At 35.2% G+C, this 22,128-nt stretch overlaps 1 protein-coding gene across 2 annotated transcripts in view; it reads right to left on the bottom strand.

Annotated features, from left to right (window-relative positions):
- The window catches only part of LOC100749060, a 67,108-nt gene that overhangs the window by 14,365 nt on the left and 30,615 nt on the right, over nt 1-22,128 (bottom strand). For both annotated transcript variants that reach the window (XM_012389724.3, XM_024370001.2), the window contains exons 2-4: nt 4,200-4,717; nt 1,681-3,880; nt 263-383 (exon numbers count right to left, since the gene is read on the bottom strand). In XM_012389724.3, the coding sequence (XP_012245147.1) occupies nt 263-383; nt 1,681-3,880; nt 4,200-4,717 (2,839 nt within the window). The remainder of the gene's footprint in view (nt 1-262; nt 384-1,680; nt 3,881-4,199; nt 4,718-22,128) is intronic.

Here is a 22,128-nt window from a genome sequence, read left to right as displayed (position 1 = left end):
CCACTGCACGATAGTAATATTTGTCTTTTCTCTTTTTTTTCTATTACATTTTGGTAGAATTGTCTATAATTTCTATTGAATTATACGTTTTGTATTTCTTTTCCATTTTATCTTTTATACTTTATTATTATTATTATTGTTGTTGTTATTATTATTATTATATATGAAATAAAGAAACGTTTGAATTTTGCAATGTATTCAAATAAACAAATATAGATATTGAAGGAAATAAAAGAGAGAAGATTCGTTAAAAACGACTTACCTAAAAGCGCAATGTTTACACGTGTACGGCCTTACGTCCGTGTGCGTTCTGATATGTTTCTTTAACATGGATGGCTTTTTACAACGAATGCCGCATTCCTCGCAAACGTATCGGCCTCGACCTTACATAATAAAGAAATAAGTTGAAACCGTTAACCAGCACATAATATGCTATTTACGAAAAAGATATATGTCTCAACAGACGCACACATAAATGCAAATATTAGTTGTGTTGTCGTATACCTATACCTTTAACGTGACAATATATATGAGAATACATATATTGGGGCGGAAATCATAGTACAAGCGGATAATTTCACGCAAAGAAATAAGGCGAAAATTTGATATAACATTTTTATCAGAGACTTTGACTTCGAGAGAAACTCGAGTTTGAACTACGTGTGAGAATATATCAAAAACGAAGAACAACATTTTTCATAAGGTGTTTCGTTCTTTTTTTTCTTCGAGGAAAACAAATTTAAAAATCGTGCGCGTTTCAGATTAGTTCGTAATTAACTTTTACATGAGCAAATATTATATTACATTTTTTACTTATTTTCGCATCTACAATAATTTCGTATTGAATGTTTATTCATACGAAATCTGTACTTGTTAGTTAGCCACGTTAAAGTATATTTGACAAATTCCCAAATTTGATTTTATCAGAAACGGTGCGTCACGTGACAAAATTTTATTTCATATTTTCGACTCATTTTTTCACGTAGAATTACCCCGTGTCCGATTGTACTATGATTTCTCACTCATCCTGTACAATGCGTGATAATACTTCGCTTTTTTTTGTCTCAGTGCTATACGGAAATTTAGCAAACAATAAAAATAGTATTAAAGTAACAATTTTTGTATAGTTTTACACTCGCTAGCAATTTCACCCTTCGCCCTTTCTTCTAATACTTCAACCTCTTAAATTTTGTACTCTTTCTTCTATTACTCGTTAGAGACATATTACGTATAGTGACTACAGAAAGTATTTGTACACCATTGAATTTATACATTAATTGCATATTATATTACACAGTAATTAACCAGATCCGACTATAATACATTTCACATCATTTGGTAGTATCTTCGTATGATTATAAAAGCTTGACAGTATGTAAATGGAATGTAAAATGTAATAAAAAGACGCTCCATTGGAAAATAAGGTACGTACAAATACTTTTCGTACCCTCTGTCTGTAGATATAAACATATCTGACTGGCTTACTAATTGACTTATTGCATACTGAAAAGAAATTCGCATATTCGTTTTTTGGTACGTTCCAATTTCTCTGAATATCAAACGTAAACAGATAAGTGAAGATGTTGAAAATACAAAGAGAGACAGGTGTTGGATTGCGCATAAAGTCAGTACTGGAGTCGAAAGCAAGGCAGCGTGTGTAAAAACATGTTACATCTTTACCTCTGCCCCTGACATATGTATAGTCCTCGTTGCTTTCAAATCCTCCGTCGAATATCTTAACTCTTTTCGCTTTTTCTTGCATATCGCTATCCAAACCGCTATCGGAACTAGTTGGGGTGGTCGGTCTTTCCGAGGAATGCGTCAAAATGTCCTCCTGTTTTTTCCAGGCGGTCGTATAATTAAGCGGTCTGTGCCTCGAATCGTAATGCGCCATATCAACGTCAGATGGTACTTCTTTGCATATCTTCCAATTCGAGTACATAGATAAGCCATGTTGCTGTGTCACATACATTGGCTGTGGTCTATTCAGAGTGCAGTAAAATACTCTGGTCGAACATTTCAGGCCAAGATATGTATACGCGTGACCGTTCAAATAAAGCTGCCCGTAGGATTTCTTCGGCCGAGGGGTTTCTGGGCTTATGAGCGGAAGCGTGTTTGCCGTAGGAGTGATACCATGATGCTTCTTAGGCGTGAACGTGCCTGGCTTTAGTGGCAACGAAGTCGGCCTCAAGAACTTGAGGCGAAGTCTCGTCGAGGTCTCGGTAACGCTAGGAACTTTTGGGCTCGTTAATCCGATCTTCAAAACATCGTTGCCAGGAGTTTTGAAGCCGAGCTTGGGGTCCTTTGCCGGGCTGGCGAGATCCAATGGCTGGCCTATCATCGAGACGTGTCCATTGGACATCGGCTCTGGAATTCCAGCTATTGGCGTTTGTATCTTGGTGGCGTTGGTATTTGTACTTGGCGTTTGTATTTTCACCGGACTGGCGAGATCTAAGGGTTGAGGGACTATGTGGAGGCCAGGCAATCCTGGTATCACCTTGTATCCGGCTTCATCGGTGGCTAAACTCGTGGATATGTCTATGGCTGGCGTCAGGGTGTGTGGTCCAGGCATGCCAGGAACATAAGGTATAACTTTACCACCGTGAAGGATATTCGTGATTCCCGGTTGAGGCAAAGTCAGCGGGTTATAGGCAGTGATACTGGTCAGAGGATTTAAGTTCGGCTCTAGATAACTGTAGCACGACATGTTGGGTGCTATATTCGAGGTTGATATGTTCGGTATGATCGGCGCCAACATTTTCGGAGTGTTGGGCAAAGATATGGAGGAACTAGGCGTGCTGGCCGCCGTACGCGGTGGTTTGTGTACCATCGTGCCTCCCGAGTGCAGACCCGATCTAACCACGATCGAAGCGGTCTCCGAAGTAACGCACTTGCTGCTCACGATCTGCTCGCTCGTAGGAGAGTTGGTTTGTCGCGGCTCGATTCTCATCGTCTTCGTTTCACCGGTATTGTCCAATATCCTGACCTCCCCGCCGAACATTTGCAACGAGTTTGGTCGTGGATACTTGCTTAGCTCCTCGAGAGATCGTAACGTGGTTGGTACGGGGTCCGATCTCTGTTTCTTCATGGGTGGGGCGTACGCGTCGACGAGCCTCGTATTGCCCAACAGAGGCCCGGGAGAGGGAAGGGGTTGCAAGGTGCTGTAATATTCGGAAGACTTGCAATCAAAATCCGACTCTCTTTTCTCCATTTCCAACTGATAATCTCTTCGAGGACTCACGCTGCCTTTGCAGTAGTACTTACGATGAACGTCGAGATTATCGATACTTGTGTAAGGGATATTGCAGGAAGGGCAAAAATAGCTCTCGTATTCCGTCGTTGCCTCTTGATTCGAGTTTTGATTTTTCAATAGGAGATCCTTGATTATCGAACTTTCCGGACCGTTCGGATAATCTTTACTTTCTTGCACAAAGCTCTCACTGTAACATCGTTTTCTCGAAGATTCCTCCGCGGATGAGAGATTCAACGGCTGATCGGTAGATTGTTTCGTTTCCACGAGGCTTTGCTGTCTTTGAATCAGTTTGTGCAGTCGCGGATCTACCGCATCGACGATCGCTTGGTTGTCGGTAATAATTTTATCAATATGTTCCTGTACTTGCTCTGGGTTTGGTTTCGGCGTGGTTGTAGCGGCTGTCGAGGAAGAACTGTTCGTGGAAGAAATGGAGGAAAGGGAAGACGTTTCGATATCGTTGTTGACACACTGGAGGGCCGTGTGAAATTTTGGCTTGTAGATTTTCCCCGTTTTAATCGTTTTTACACTAACTGAAGTCGTCGTGGGCGTCGATGACGGAGGGGGTGGTGGTGTGCCGGTTCCGTTGCTCGCACTGTCGGACAAGCTTATGTCCGAGTCCTCCGATACCTGTGAAATGATCGAATGTCTTTACGTCACATATTTTCTCACTCAAATCTTACTTCTAAGTTAAAAAACGCGTGTTAAAGCTGCATCCGCGATCTTAAATACGCGCCGATTATCAAGCTTTTCCGAACTTTGTAAGAAAATATAATTAATCGTTCCTTTAGCTTTTAAATGAAACGGCACGTTACATATTTTGATGACTTTGTATCGGATTAAGCCTTACAATCCTAATAGCTCGCGTCGTACTATAACGTATATTCTATCTATCGCGATTCGAAAATCCTGTATGCGAGGAAATGAGAAGGTGAAATAGGAAACATACTTTGCTGGCATCACCACCCTCCATCTTAAGGGCGTGGGCACGGGATCTGCAGTGCTTGTAGAGATTCGACTTGGTCTTGAACGCGAATCCGCAAGGAACGCAAGGATACGGCCTCTCGTTGGTGTGAGCTCGGATGTGTTTTTGCAGGACGCTCGGTTTCGCGCACGACAGCCTGCAATAAGGACACACGTAGCCGTTTTTCCTTGATTCGGTCGGTTCTCCGTCCGCGGGTTCCGCAGAGATCTCGATCTTGATCGGATCTTTCGGTGACTCTCTGGAGTCCTTGGCCGCCTCCTTCCTTTTAGTTGTCTCTGGAGAACCGTTGCTGACCACGGCGTCCTCCTTGGGCTCCACTTGCGGCGTAACCTCGGTCGTCGCCATCTTCTTGAACTTCTTGTGCAAGTATTTCGGCTCGCCATCGTTATTGTTATTGTTGTTGTTGTTGTTGTTGTTATTGGTGTTGTTATTGTTGTTGTTGTTTGCTAACTGTGGGTCTGTCATCGCCACAGTGTGAGTCTCTGCAGAGAGGAAAATGAAAATTCGGTAAGAAAATTGATTTGGTGTTTCGCTCGAAACATGTTATCAATTACGAATAAAGTTTGCCTTCTCTCATCAAAGTATTCATTTCGAATGTTTTGAGCACATGTACATAAAATAATAGCCATTAAAATTAGAAATGACGGAGAAATATGAGATATTGTTAAAAACCTAACCAAACCGCGCGAGGCACGCAAAGAAGATGGGAAGAAAGATATATTGTTTGTTTGGGTCCGATACTCCATCGTGATTCAGCTAGATTATTCCGAGAATCGTCTTACGAGGAACATTACAATGAATCACGTGTTATGAGTAGAGTAATAGTTTATGATCGCGAAGAGCAGGAGATTCCGGGAAACATGTAAGAAAAGATTTACTAAGATATTCTAGAAACAACAGTGAATTGTCCAATGCTGTGCATACAGTTACTCAACATGGATAAATTTTTTATTTTTTCCCTTGTCGTCCTCTATGCGTGATTGAATAATATTTACACGCGGAATTTTATGTTTCATTATTTGGTAAAAAGTAAAATTATCTCGGCAAGGACAGCTTGAGAAAATTATTTTCAAATAATCCTTTATTTCAGCTAACGCTTTCAAGCAAGATTATAAATACTTTGTAGCATTAAATACTGTATTTCTACATATATTTCTTACTTTGATTAACAGCTGTTTTAATAGGTAAGATTCAGAAAAAGCCAACGTATATTTTATTTATAACGAAAATAAAATCTAACGATTAATTCAAAGATAAGTCAAGTAATCAAGTAGAACCGCTTCGACGGTGGATTCTGCACATGAAAACAACAAAAAACTGTTTGCATTAACATATGTCCAATAGCAATTTGACCTTGTTTTCGATGTATAGCGAGTTTCTTCTGTAACAAATTGTATCTGCGCATCCTTACGTTTCAATAATCTGACATTTACAACTAGTACACCAATGATTTGTACAACGTCAAATAGAGTATATGTTTATATGGACTTTTCTTATTATTCCCACGTACAGAATTCGGCGTTTAAGCGGTTCCTCGATGCTACGGGACACTCTGCATAAGCAAGCACGCGGTGAAATAATCGAATGAATATTCTTATCATGCTTCCAGTGCATGACGTTACACTCTTGTTTGTTTCGTCGTTGTATCTGCGACATATTTTAATGAGTATGTTACTGAGAAATAGTAAATTATGTCCACGCTTCACGTTTCACAACTTCCTATGTGATTTTCAGACTTCACTTCACTTAAATAACGTACTTGAAAATTCTATAACATCATTTTACTTGGCTTGCTCGTAATTAGTTTAACATAATTACATATATATTAGTCCATTTGAACAAAAAAATGTTTTTCTCGGAATTACTTCATTGAAATGAAACAATTTTTTATTTATGCAACCATTTCCCGAAGTAAATAATACTTTTCTATTACGTCAATTGCTTCGGAAATATGAATATACAGAGTCACGTATTTCATGATAAATTTCAGTAGGAGCAGTTGCGTGAACAAATTCGTTACCTTTTACGTTAACATATAACATATTTTACATATAATATATAATATATAATTATGCTTTATTGTTTATGACTCAGACATGTGAAAAGTGTCAAAAGATTGAAATTAATAGTAAAACTCGCTAAAAGAACAGAATTACTTGATTTATTTTATGTGGTCATGAAATAGTTACTTTTCACGTAAAATTATTTTTAAAGTAGACGTAGAAGGTCAGTGGAAATCCGAATCGTCTATTACAAGTTGTGACGTTTTATTTTCGTAATGTTCTAAATATTGTCAATTACTATCGAAATGTTGTCCGAAGTGCCGTTTTAAATGGTTCGTGCAAAAGCTGCACACGAACACGTTTGACGTGTAATTATCAGGTCGCTTAATATTCAAGGCCTGAAAGGTCATTCTTGTGGAGTTATACGGCAGTTACGTTACGAAAGCGGAAGAAGCCGAGTTCAATAGTTCAGAGCGTCGTTTATGCGCGAACAAGACTTTCCTTCGATTGGATTTCCATCTATAATGAAATTCGTTGAATGACGTTTCTGTTCGCCAGTAAAAGACGATCAAAAATTATTCATAGCGAGCAGAAGCCGTTCAAATTTTGTAATCGCCGTTATCCCAATTTGTTCAGCGCTGTAAATATTTTCGACGTTATCGATCGTTTAATATCTACGTCTAATATCCCTACTAAAGGCACAAATTCTTTACTTCTTAATGTAATTAGTAATTACGCAGAAATAGATTACGCGCGTGAGTTAATCAAGCGGTCGTTAATTACTTTGTTTGTGCCAATACACTACAACATTCTACTGCTGCACAATTTACAAATTACTGCTATACCCATTTAACTGATTTAATTTCTTCTATTAAGGTCGTCGATAGTTTGCATATCCCTTCGTTCGATGAATTATTACCGCTTGACGTTCTTCGCTGTTCCTAACTATAGCGTTTTCAAATTACGTGGCGTAACATTGAATAGTAAAGTGTCATTCTCGGAATAAACGCAGTTGTTTTCCTCCGGTAATAGTCGATGTTCGATCATTTTGCAATCTGTGAAAGTATTGCTTCATCTAATGTCTTGTCAATATTTCCAACAGTTTCCGTCTGATAAGACGATTTTTCGTGCTAAAATGCATTCGTAAACCATTTTTTACCTTACGTTACAAGGAAAATGATTAGCATACATATTTTATTCGCTATCGGAAAAATGAATTGATATTGAAGCGGAAAATTCGATCCATAATGTAAAGTGTGAATCGATAGCAACGTAGAAGAATACAAAGAATACCCAAGTTTGTCAACACATTTTTATAATAATTTTTCTAATAAGGCCAGTAAATATCAGTCTGTTGCCCTACTTTCATGCATTTTTCTTGCATGTCAACAATTTTCTAGATCAACATTTACAATCCCAAATCATTTCTCCTTTTACGATTTTTATTCCGACGTGCAATTGTATATCTCACTTCCTAACTCCTAATCTTCTGCCCTTTTAACTATATATTCGATTATAGCTCGGATATGATAAAATTCAGAATCGAAAAATTAAGCGTATCATGTATATGTATGTGTACATCAAGAATAGAAATCAATATGCAGTGAGCAAAACTCGCGTTACAAGTACTTGTGTTTTAGTGCCTCAGATTTCATAGACATGTATTTAACACTAATCACATTTTGTTTCGGAGATACGAGCAAATGAAAAGTGTGAGACGTTTAACAATTCTAGTTCTTGTACATTCGAGTTGTACAAAAGGCAAAGGTACAAAATAACAGAAATCTAAACCGAATATTCGAGTGAAACGCGTTTCTACCTACAAAAAGATTGAAAAATCATAGTTTGACACAAATACACAGTAAACTTTGTTCAAACAACGGTATAGGAACGTGGGAGAAAAAATTGTTCCGCCAACTTCTATTATCCTTTGATATTGTTTGAAATATCAATAGCTACAGCTAGAAAATGCCGCGGATTCATAAATGCCTCGGGTTTTTTCATTCCATTAGAAAATCTATCAATACATTTTGAATCTATGATTTCGTACTTTTTTGTGAAAAAGTGTGAAAGCGCTGTTGTAATCTGACAGACCACAAAATAACTAATTTTTTTTTTTTTTTAATTAAAAAAAGAAAGATTACTTTTCTCTTTGTGCAAGATTTCACTATTTGTGCCCAATTTTATACAGTATGCAACTAATTCGTGTATATATTTTTAACAGATATTTTACAAATTGAGTCATTAATTTAACGAAAAGTGAATTGCCCTTAAAAATTATGGATATTATCAAATAAAGAAATCAAAGGGATTTGCATTTGCAAATCGGTAATGAGAATCGGAGGAAAATTGCTAAATTAGCAAATATTGCCGCCATTGATATAATGCAATGGAATTCAAAGTTCATTATCAATATTCCATTCTATTGCAACTACACCTCATTGGTACTGTCTATAGCCATTTATCGTATGCTATGAAAAATAAATGAAATTTTAGAAAGCGATGCCAATTTTACAACGATATAGTTCATATCAATTAAAAATTAAACAAGATTGACAGGTTTCTGCGTCGCTGATAATAATGCTGTTGGTGAATTTATGCAACTGTATTATGAAATAAATATCTTGGGAAGACAGAAGTCTTAGGACAAATGTATCTTAAATTTCATCTTTTTCGTCTTTATATCTATAATTCGCCATTTCATCCATAAAAACTTGACCACTATTAATGTTTAATTTAAAAAGTAACATATCCGGGATAACTTTTTTAGGAATAACGAAAAGCAATTTGGCAGTTCAGGATGAAAATTTTTACTAATATATAGCGTTGAGAAACACTATAAATTTTAGGAAACAACGGTCAAATATTATTTCTGCAATTTTCCATTCTTAGCCCTTGAAACCGCTCTTTGATGATTTTGGTACCTTTTCAAAGCAGAGCTGACTTATTTCGGCTTTTGACACTTTTGATATACATGAGCGAAATCTAATTATCCTTTATAAAATACGCACAGATACTGCGATTAATATTCGGACACCCTTTAAAACAATAATTTTTGTAAAATTGAACCAAACGACTTGAGCTTTTTTTAGAAGTTGGGATTAGTTTGTCAGATGACGTATAGCAAAATCTAGTTAAATTGTAATTAGCCGGAACCGCGAAGAAAAAACGGTAATATAATTTAATAAAATTTAATTAAAAAGAATAAGATAATTTCTTACAATTTTTTATCTGGGCCTGTAACGTAAATTTAAACGATACATTTTGAAGATTTATGTTGTTGAAAATGGTAAAAATCGCAGTTTCTCACGACTCTCGGCCTAAAATCTTACGTCTTTCGATCATATATAACTAACGTCAATCTTCGAAATGTGTTATTTAAATTTTCATTACAGACCAAGATACGAAGAAGAGTGGAAAAGGCGATTTTTGCATTTTTCTTCGTGATTCCGACCAATTGCAATTTTTGCAACACTTTTGTACGCGTCATCCGGTAAACAAATACTTTTAACTTCTAGGTTAAAAAAGAATAGGGTGTCCGAATATTAAGGAGAGTAATTGCAATTGATTTATTTTACATATTAGTTTGATATTTACTTAGTAAATTGTTGTTCCATTTTATGGTGAAGTATCTTCGCAATTAAAAATGCGAGGAAATGATTTTATGCATCTCCTATGAAGATAATCAAATACGAAATGAGAAAATACCAAACTCGCCGCATCTCGTAAACAAGATGAAATAAAACACGTTAATAGCAACTTTTTTAACTATTTTTAAGTAGTGAATCCGCGTCTTAAATATCGTTCGCTTGTTACGAAACAATCTGTATAACTGATTTGAAGAAACGTTTATATTGATTAACTAGCATTTTGAATTGATTAATTGCCGTTATCCTACTTAAGTCTACATCTCCATCGATCACAGTTTTATACTATGATCACAGTTCTATATATTTACGTTCCATTGTTAAAACCATTCAAATAGTTGAGTTTTTCGTTAATCGTATTAATCCTATGTGATCAGGATCACATTCGATATTTCGAGTTCATAGTTGTCAAATTATTTTTGAAAGTGTAATTTGATTGCAGTTATATATGTGAACTAATAATAACGATAAAATATCCGAATTAAACAAACATTCGCGTTACGTTTTCGAAAAAACGCGATTATTTTTGAGAGAAAATTTCATCGTGCTGCCGAGAATAGCGTCGATTGTAACGATAAGTTTAGAGATTTCATTTTCATCTTCCTCGCACACACGATGACGGAAGATATCAACAACTTGGAGTTTGGTCAATTAATCGATTTCTATTCGGGGACGGAATGTCTCGCAAACTGATTTTTATCTCAGTTTGTGAACAACATATCTCGTATGTTAATAAAGGAAACCGCAAATCGAGAACCGGACGTAAAGGAAAATTCCGGTTTCAAAGTTTTTGAAAGTTTCTAAAAGTAAGTTTTAAAAACCTTACTGAATAATCCTTGGAAACGTCATATTGGAAACGTATATTCGGATATCGTTCACTCTACACGTACTAAAGGCTGTTTTAGACCAGCAGTTTAGTCAAGTAGCAAGTAAAACCGAATTTACACTGTTGATTCATCGATAAACAATGTCTTTCATCCTCAACATTCGCGGCAATTCTCTAAAGTGAATAATGTAAATTCAGCTTTAACGGCTACCTGGCCAGATTAGCGGTCGTATCTGAAGCAGCCTTAAAAGATGCAAACATACGCGGTACCCTCAACAACGACGACTCGAAATTATTCGTCTTCGATCATCCGACGCGATCGGCGCGTGTATCTTTGGAAAGCGCGCCTGAAAAAATGCTTTAAAATTAGACGTTCGATACAACAATCGATCCAAGTTATGGTTCGAGCAATCATACGAAATTTACCAACATACAAACAACATACAATTCTTAAAACGAAAGCTAGATGCATAAAAGATTAGCCAAGCAATTTCCAGTTTTTCGAATCGGTTGCCCAATACTAATTTAGCAAGAGGCCGTGGCGACCAAAAATTGTGTACAAATGTGATTACGGCAGACCAATTTCACGAAAGAATACACAGCCACGTAATTTGACTCGTGACGACATAACATCTTACATGGCAAGAAGGAAAGAAATAGGAGAACAAACAAAATGTCTAGTTCAGGTTTAAAGGTTTAGATGTCATTATGCCTCGTACAAAACAGTCGCTAACAACGATCGAATTTTCATCGTAATCGTTAAAGCGTTTTCACTTTTGAAAAATGATCGCATGAAACGTAGATTTCCCCCATAATCTGTATGTTTCAACTTTATTTGTACTGAAAATTGAAGCGAGAAATGTGAAAACTTTATTATTATGTGCATATTTAACCAATATGCAAGAAACAATTAATCTGCAAAGTATTTTCGTGTCATGATATATAGGAGCTGTTTTAAGTAATCGATTGTTTAAATTTTAATTAGCTTCTCTAAAACTCGTATCAAACTCGCGAATGGAAATAATAGAAAGTAGGATTAAAAACAATATATATGTTAAGAATAACTCTTTCAATCGCTTTTATGATATACGATAATGTGAAATAAATTGTTATTATCTACACAGAATGCCGTATTTAAGTCGATCGCCGTGAATATCTCCCAAACGCATAAACAATATCGAAAAATGAATTAGATACAGATTCGATAATTCAGCACACGATTTAATATAATTTCCTTATGTGGATGGATTTTCGTTTTTCGCATAAAACAAAATATTTGAATGCGTTGATAAATGCGATCCATAACTTTTAACGAATAATAACACGAATAATATCAAGTTATTTCGGCCAAAAATATTTCGTACGTAGATTTAAATTCTAGTTGTTTGTGACTCGAATGTATAGGAAATATAGTATTATATCGGTATTATTGTAATTTTCAAAATTACGTTATGGATTATGTGAAGTTGTGTTGTTTCGTCTGAAAGCGTTTAAAAAAAGTGAATAATTACTCGCGAAGTGATTGGTTACTTGGAGTTGTTAGTTTTGTTTGCAATACACAGGTAACTGATACGCGCAAGGCAACTCTCCTGTACGTTCAAACATACGTGGAGCGCAACAACGAAATTACAGAAAATGTTGAACAAGTTGGTGGCTAGATAGTTAGCCCTGATAAAAATAAATTCATCTTCTCTGACGTAATGTCTGCTAATAAATAGCGTGGCTATTATTGCCGCTCGCATGGATCTTATTCGGCTGACTCGTGGAAAAAATTTTACTACAATTTGCGCGTTTCCTTCGAGAGTTGAAACGACTTGGTCTGTGGGACGATTTTTCTTCGGCGACGCTGTTTTCTGCGGCACTGATCGCCGAAATGCTTGATAATTTTGGAACGCTATTTATACGTGGTAACGGACGATGCTGGGAAATCAAGAGGAGAACGAGAGAGACTGGCCAGAAAGCGAGCCAATCTGCTTCTTCGCGTCCCGTCGCGTCGACGAAAGCGTTTCACCAAAAACTCGTCGCAAACTTCTCGCGTCGCATCGTGTCGCATCGTGTCGCATCGTGTCGCATCGTGTCGCGTCGTCTACCTATTTTCCATCGAATATTCCCTTTGTGTTGCGCGAGCAGGAAACGAGCTCCGATACTCCTACAGTGCGGGACAGAATGATAGCCCACGTAACATTTTTATTTTTTATTTTTGAATGTACAGGGTAAAGTTTGCTAATACGAGAGCCTAGTTTGTCTCCTCCGTTACCGTTGATTCTTCAATGTCTTTGTTCCGTAATTATCCCTTAATTAGTTGTTTTCTTCGCGCGTTTGCCTTGAAATCAATTAAGCGTCTTGAGAGAGCATCTCGTGAAATACGTTGTAGAAAGCTTTTCTAAGTGATTTAATCAAGTTACAAATACTATTCAAATGGTAAATATTTCTGTTTTGCTTTGTTTGAACACGATTATGTTTTTATATTCTAACGAAGTTTAAGATTTACTTGTTCTTTATCATTAAATAACGGAGACTTATCCTTCGAGCTATTTAAGCCTATCATGTTATTGTTTCCGCACATGGGACACTGTCAAGTTTCTATTACGAGACCAGTCTCATATTTATATAATCTCATATATATATAATATATGTGGAATTGACAAATACGAAGAAGAAATTGTTCCAAACGACGAAAGTGATCATCAAGAAAATTATGATGCAGAATGGTTGTTTGGTACTTGAGATGTATGTATACGGTGAATAATGGGTTAAATGTATAAAGTGTGGGCCCACGAAGACTGCGGTGTTGAAGAAATATAATAGATTATATGTGTCGAATGTGTGAAAAAAGAAAGAAACGAATAAATATACGGATTCCGAATTAAGGACTCATATTTTTAATCTCTGCTTTTTATCATTTTCATTTTATGATTAAATCGTATTAACCTTACCCTACGCAAAAAGATATGCATTTTCTTTTATATTATAGGTGCCATCAAATGTAAACATACTGAAAATCACTTTCGTAGAACGTGGTTTGTCAAGGTTATAGGAAAAAAAGGAAAAAGTGAGGATTAGATCCTCTAATCTACTAGGCGGAACGATCCTCGTTGATCGATTCCTTGTTATTGGGTCTTATAATATATGAAACTTGATTGTTATAGTATTACAGATTGAAAGCGCTAGAGTATATTAAATTCCTGAGCAGTGTTATAGTGTCTCGTTTTTCCATTTATTCAAAAAATGGGTCGATGAAATGTTTGAAGTAAAAGTGCATTGCTCTGTCGAATTTGAAAGTTCATACTCGATGGTAGATATTCCGAGAGATACATATTTGTAGTATTTTTAAAACATCTCAATGTCGACAAGAAAAGTATGTAATAAAAAAAACGCATGTCCCCATTTGGAAATGTTAATTCGATCTTCGCAGAATGTTACCAAGCCATCGACACAAGGACCAGAGTATATTATATCCTCCTCGATATCATACATAACTTTTGTCCGAAACAATTTTTCATTGAGCGTTCTCGGACAAATCGGATACACCTTACATTACAAACGCAACACTCGACGTTTCGTGTGCATAAGATATGCAAAACGTATATTTTCTTTTGAATATATTCAGAAATGAAGAAAAATGTTTTAATATTTTGGCGCTGTACGCATCTCACCATTCATGTTTGCTATCTATAGCGATTTTATATACGATTTTGTTGTTATCGTCAACAACTGGAGTTACAGAACTGACGAAACACAGGCACAGCATTTTGAAGTTTCAACGCGACATAAAAATTTGCATCGCTGCTTGGAAATAGGAAACGAAACAAGAAACGTTCCTATATTTTTCCAACTTTCATTATTTGCGATTGGTAAATTACTGATTTATGCACTTTTAACAAATTTGAAAAGATTTATATAAAAAAAAGATGCGTATGCCTTGTTATATCAACACTTGGATGCAGATCTTCAATCTTTCACTTTTCAATCAGTCTGTTATCGTGTAACTATGATACGCTTTTTGAGAAAATCAGGATGGATTCGCATCTATCATCGTTATTGGATCTTTACCGTATTATCTTCATTTATTTTGTACACATATGCATTACATGAGTTTATTTATTTGTCTGCTGATCGTCCCCTACAGTTCCAGAAATTGGGATTATAATCATTTTTCTGGCCATTCACTTTCACCGCATCATTCGACTCGCAAATTGCCAATCTTATCAGCTCCGTTTGTAAATCGTTTCACTTAAATAGGACATTGCCAAATACAGGAGTCATCTGTTTTGCGTGTATCATAAGTTTGAATCAAGAGGAATAAAGTCGTACGCTTTACAAGCGAATACATAGAAGACCGAGTGCCTGAGTATCGACATTAACATTTTTTTCTTGGTACGGTAATACGGTAATTCCGAACTTTGCTCTACTCTTTTATTTTGCTTTACTTTCGCCCTACTTTTCGCAATTTTAAAAAGATTGTAAAATCATGTTTGCCGACTTTAGCAATAATAGACTTATCAAAAGTTGGAGAAAATTCCGTTTCTTCGAAAATTTCTTCAGGGAAGGGATTTGTTTCGAGCTTCTGCGGCCGTTTCAGAGACAGAATTGTAGGAAACGCGATAAACCGATCGAAAAATGCGATCGTGCGAAAGTTAATATCGTGTCAATGGAGAGCTGAGGAAATAATAAAGTTAATGGAATTTTGCAAGCGTAAGGATAGCGGATTCGTTGAATACGCACAAGTCTCTATAAAGCGATAAACGGCCTCTGAAATTACGTGCAGCCAGACGTCGCTTGCGACTTTATTGGATCATCGAAAAAGAAATCCAGAGAAATGAATGAAACTACAACGAGTCCATTCTTATACGACGAATTCAGCTGGTTCATTCTTACAAATGCTGCTCTGTGAGCACGCGTCCAGTATCAGCGGAAGGCAGAATATCTTGCTACGGCCTCTATCGAGAGCGTTCATTGCCTCTCTATTTTGTGGGATTCGATCTCCATCGATCGAGCAATTCAACACCCTGATTCTAAATAAATCTTTTATTCGAAATCAAATTTTTCAGGCTTGGAGTTTATAAATAGATCTCGGAGTTTTATAGATTTTCAAATTTTTATAAACGCAACTAAACACACGGAACCTAATTAGATATGGAAGAATAACTACGGAATTAAAAGCACCCTTGAACCTAGAGAAATTTTCTAGACTTTTTCGTTGCAGATCCCAAGTGTAAAAACCTGAGAAACTTTAAAAAAACTGAAAAACGCGTATTTCGCATTCTCGAAGTTTTACGACTACTTTTTTTACATTTGCGGTAGCAACATATTGGCATAACTATTATTCGCGATCTTTTTCAGCTTTTTGGCAAGACGCGCGCCCTGGTCAAAAAATCAAAAAACAATTTTTCGAGGTCTATGTCTCTTATCTTCTCGAGTCTAGAGTCAAGAGTCTAGAGTCGAGTATATTAGCTATCGACTCAACCAAGTAGATAGCAAAGTCATTAAAGTTAAAGCTGAACGCGAATTTACATTGTTTCGCTTTGGAGATTGGAGGGGCACGGTTTCATGATAGCAGCGTTCCTCCGCCGTATTCCTCCAAAATGAGATAATAAAATTCGGCTTAAGCTATATAAACTTTTTTCGTCGTAAGTTCGCCCTCGAGGAAGGTAAAATTCTATTTATATTAATTTTTTCAGTTGTTTTCGAACGTTAATATCTAACGTTACTCGCTGAAGAATATCGTAAAGATATTTTATCGTACATAATGTACAATGTAATGTACAATGTACAATGTACACAATGTACAATCGTACATATCGTACAAATGTACATAAAAATCAGGACATCGCACATCAGCTTTGTTATAATTCATCAATATGGCGCGTAACATTTCATGATAAAATATTTTTGAAATTTTTTTTTTTTTTTTTTTATGAATATCGTTCATCGTTATACAGATGATAAAACAAAATTAATGGAATAGCAAAGAAATTAAATCTCTATGGGGGAGAGAAGCTACGACAGGAAAAGGTCATGGTGGTTTCCTAATCGAATACCTTAATTCGGTGTTTCGCTAGATACATACTTGGTTCAACAGTTGATATTTTAGAATCTAGATATGTATCTTCAATTAATCGAATTAGTTGGTTCTTTTCGTTTATATATTATCTTCTTTTAAGTGCAAAAATATGGAACATCAAGTAATATATTCACTGTATAAAAAGAATTCAAAAATTCAAAGCATCGATCACGTTTCTTCCCGAAATACCTCGAAAAAATCAGTTTCTGAATTTTTTAACTACGGCGCACCGCACCAAACGGTCTGAAAAAATTCAGGCTAATACGCTGCTACTGTAAAAATAAAAAGTAGTCGGTCTAAAACTTTGATATGAAATACACATTTTCCAGCATGTTTCAGCATTTTCCATTTTTTTATACTCGGAATTTGCAATGAAAAAATCCAAAAAATTCTATAGCACACACCACCGTGTCTGCGAGGTGCCTGAATTTTTTCAGAACTTTTATATGTTTTTAAATAGCGAAAATAGGAAGAAATAGACATAGAAATAGACCTCCTGTAGAGATAATAAGTTGAAAATTGATTTGTCTTTGCAGGTACGAAAACGCAAAATATTTTCTTTTGCTAAAATATAAAATATAAAATATAAAATATAAAGGCACTTTTAACTTTAACCTATTCGTTTTAATCTTTGTTTCTGTATCTACTAAATATTACGATAAATATTCAACTTTGCATACTTTATATATTTTTAGATATTTTACGCATTGTGTGCGTTCCTGCAGCTTCAAATTTCCCATGACCGCATAAAAATCCGCGATTCTAGCGATTGATAAAGTTATAGTCACACACATACACATCGATTAATTATAAGACGATAAAGCATATTAAATGTCTCGTTTCTCGATAATCTGGATTCTTTCAACGAAAATCTATATATGATAACTATACATGTATATCATTTGTACATGTATCGTATATGTACTGTACGAAAGAACGTAGTGCATTGAATATTTCTATCTAGTGAACGATCTTAATTTCTTATGTATTTTCCTCGCAGTGTTATAACGTTTCATGGCAAAGGTATTGCTTCGATATCCTGTAATTCCAGTAGATGCAAACATTACGGCTTCGTACTATCGACACATTAAGTTAAACAGTGAGTTACGAACTCGATCTTTTAAAAATTGCCATTTTTCAATAATTTTTTTTGTATATATCCAAATTTGGATATATACAAAAATTTAATTATTACACTACTTGTTTCTATTGATACATATCGTAGCTTGTATATTATTAATGAGCACCGATCGTTTAAATTGAATATACTCGACACACATACACGAATAGTTCTGTGGCTCACTCTACGTATGATGCAATTTATATTATAACGTGTGTTAAACAAGAAAGAATATTTCTTCAACAAATTACATACACAGGCAAATTGAAACACCTTTTTAAACGTAAAGTCTACGAAAATGTTAGATAATTTTGGGTATGAAGACATATTACGTACAAAAAATAATGTTAGAAAAACGATTTCTGGATTATATTGTACAAGAGTAGACAGAAGGTCACGTCTGTATGAAATTAGCTGCCCATTTTTCAAATCTCGTACGTTTGTCGTTGTTGCAAGTTGTTCGACATTTATTTTGCATTGTTTCAAGGACATAGTGATTTATCTCGAAAGGTTTCAGAAGCAACCTCGTAAAAGTGAATTTAGTGCGAAAAAAATGCTAGCCACTCGTCGACGACATTTGACCAATTTTCTCGACGATCCAACAGTAAAGTCGTCCTTTTGTTCGTGGTCAAGTCATCAAATTTTTTTTTTCGGTTGTTCTAAAGTTGTAAGTACGTGCTCCAAAAGAAATACCCTTTACTCTATATTATTGCCGTCAAAATAAAGAGAAATGCCCGCTGACTTGTGAGTACAGCCTTTTCAAATTACTTGCTAAACTAAATATGACATTGAGATATAATACTTTGCAACAACTAGAATAATCCAGAGCAACTTTTACACGGTCGATTTTCAAGAAATGGGAGGCTGTTTAAAAATTCACATTTTTCGGATTGTTTCTGAAACCTTTCGAGGTAAGACATTATTTCTTTGGAACAATGTTGAAATATTTAGAGCAACTTGGAACAACAAAAGGACGAGATTCAACAAATGGACGGCTAACTTCATACAGATACGACATACGGTTTTATTACGCCGCATTTTATGATTTTGTTGTTATTTCACTTTACATCCTTACCGACCACGAGAGAATTTACTATGTTTTAATCTGATTTTCTTAAGAAATCATCGGGGAAAAGCAACTGTTTATGACGTTTATCACTGAATTTATCTGCATGAAAAAAGCCACACGATGTCATTTACAGAGAGTTACTTAAAAAGAAACTTGAATCTTTTTTTTTTTTGAATGACAAATTTTCTTCGGTACTTTTATTGTTGTGTCAAATTGTAACTAGTTTTTATGCGAAACATCTTTTTACGACGTTAGGGAAATTATTTCATATTTATAATATAATATCTATCATATATATAATTAGGGAAATTTTTATCTAACTGTCACTCGATTTTACTTTCACAGATGTCACGCGACTTTTAACACTTTTTGTAAGTATAATACTGTCCGTAGTCGCAACTATACGTATCTAAACGCTTGCTTGGGTAGGTGTTTTAAAAATTCGAGTAATTGAAAGAGTAATAACAAGTGTCACTGAAACGTGTATATTTAACGTGAATACAATGCATATGACAGTGTATCTATGACAACTGAACGCACCGGTATTTATATAAATTGAGCCGATCTATTCGTGAAATTATTTATTGGGTTGGCAACTAAGTGATTGCGTATTTTAAGTAAGAAGGAAAATTCAAAATTTTTGCTTCAAAATATAACTTTATTCAATTAGGTATTGTCCGTTTCTGTCAATGACCTTTTGCCATCTTTCAGGCAATGTCATAATTCCATGTTCATAAAACTTCTGATTTTTGCCAGCAAAAACCTGAATTAAATGTGATTTTACATCACCAGCGTCATTAAAAATTGTATCATTTAAGAAATTCTGCATGGAACGAAATAAATGGTAATCTGAAGGCGCAAGGTTAAGGCTGTATGCTGGATGTGACAACACATCCCAACCTAGTTCCAATAATTTTTGGCGAATGACCAAAGATGCGTTGGGCTTAGCATTATCATGCTGGAAAACAACACCCGTACGATTTGCCAACTCTGGCCGTTTTTCTTGAACCGCATCGCTCAGTTTGACGAGCTGTTGAACCTACGCGTTTGAATTAATCGTTTGGTTTCTTGGTAAAAGTTCAAAGTACAGAATTCCTTTATAATCTCACCAAACTGACAGCATGATCTTTTTTTGGTGAATCTCAGCTTTTGGTGTCGTCTGGGCTGGTTCATCTTACCTATTGACAAAATCCGCAATCGCTTAGTTTAAGTGACTTAGTTTAAGTTAGTGACTAAGTGATTGCAGATTTTGTCAATGAATGGTCTTAGCACATTCTTTTGGCTTGTCAACTTGTTCAAAGCACCTAACCTATATAGTTTTCTTGTTGTTTGGACTTCCACCTTTAATTCAGTAAAAATATTGTATCGATTAGTTGTTCAGTTTTGTTTTTATCCCAATTTAAAAATGGAAAAACAAGATGCGCATTTCAGACATATTTTATTGCATTATTTCAGAAAAGGCGAGAACGCATCGCAAGCACACAAGAAGTTATGTGCCGTATATGGGAATGAAGCCTTGAAAGAAAGGCAGTGTCAATATCTAATCAAGGACAATATCTAATTGAATAAAGTTATATTTTGAAGGAAAAATTTTGAATTTTCCTTCTTACTTAAAATACGCGATCACATAGTTGCCAGTCCTAGAACGATGGCCTTGACAATTGTTACCAAGATTATCGAAGATTGGTAAGGTTTGTACTTTTCTATGTAATTATTTTATATTTATCTTCTTTTTCGACATCTTCAACAATTTTTGTATGAAATAATCAAACTTATGTATCTAATTTTATGAATAATACAAGAAGATTCCTAATATCAGAATCAGCGTACAATTTAGATGCGTTATTTAGTTGCAGTAATTTAAAAACTAACGATCTCACTATTTAATATTAAATTTCCAAATATTCTTACGCCATGGTTTAATAATTCTTTTAAATAGCCAATTATAATTCATTTAGATACTTTTATTCACTTTGTATTTAGGCTTAATTATTAATCAAAGTATCAGATCCAAAGTCGATTTGTTCATCCATCGTCTTTCATAAGAGATAAAAAATCATTTTTTCGAAAATGTTCCAGAACTGATTGGTACACGTATGTGAGTATCTGCATTACTACACTACCCCTTTTTAACACTACCCCTTTTTAGCCTCAACTTATTTGGTTACAGGAAAAAACAAAAGACGAACATTGCCGATCTGTTATCGAGACGATACATACGATATTTGAAGCAAACAAGTTCAAGTCAATGACGTTCTTGTTGAGATAAAAATATGTCATTTGTCGGCGTGACAAGAAAGTACCGGCAAATATGAATAATATAAAAATAAAGGAAAGAATTTAAACCTTTATGGCATTCGTACAAAAAAATTGCGACCACGCTCGTGAAACGCGATAAACACCCTCGTATAACTTGTTAGATAAATTTAACATTTTGACGCACTTTTCCACTTTTTGTTTCCGACTTGTTTCTCGTTTATGTATACATAGGCAAACAATGATGTAGTTACCAAAGATGTAAAGGTTCATCGAAAAAAATTTCCTATATCAGTCCTGTTATACGGAGCTCCGCTTCTGCACTTTGGATATTCTCCTGATTTAACAGTGTTTAACCCTTTTATAACGTAAAGTATTATTATTATTAAAATATATTACGGTAGTGAGTATTCCATATCTTAATTTAAATTATTTTAACAATCCTCTACAAGCAATTCTAATGCATCTTGACAAATCAATTTTATATCTATATTAATATGTTAATAATTCATTATACCGCAATTCCGTTCGTTTCTTAATTGGGTTTAGAAATCTTTTCCAGGAAAAGTTTTATATCATTTTATTGGCTTTGTTCTTATAATGCCAAAAGACGATAGCACAGATTCCTTTGGCCATGCATAAATACATTTCATACCGATACATCCTAAACGAGTATCACGTTGTTATCTCATTTCCTTTGTCATTTCTTATTGTGAAATTCAACTTTCTTGTTGTTCATTAAAGTAGCAATGTGTAATATGTAATTTTTAATGTGTAATAAAAATTTAAAAAAGCAAACAAAACTGAAACATCTGACGCGTGTTTCAAGATAAACTTTTGGCAAAATTACCAACTTTTTTGTGCATATCGATATCAGTATCTCTGCACACGTATTAGAAAAACGATTT

The sequence above is a fragment of the Bombus impatiens genome, unplaced genomic scaffold (genome assembly GCF_000188095.3).
Source record: "Bombus impatiens unplaced genomic scaffold, BIMP_2.2 scf_0662, whole genome shotgun sequence".
Classification (NCBI taxonomy): domain Eukaryota; kingdom Metazoa; phylum Arthropoda; class Insecta; order Hymenoptera; family Apidae; genus Bombus; species Bombus impatiens.
The sequence above is the reverse complement of the archived record's forward strand: the minus strand, read 5'-3'. Positions and strand labels throughout refer to the sequence as shown.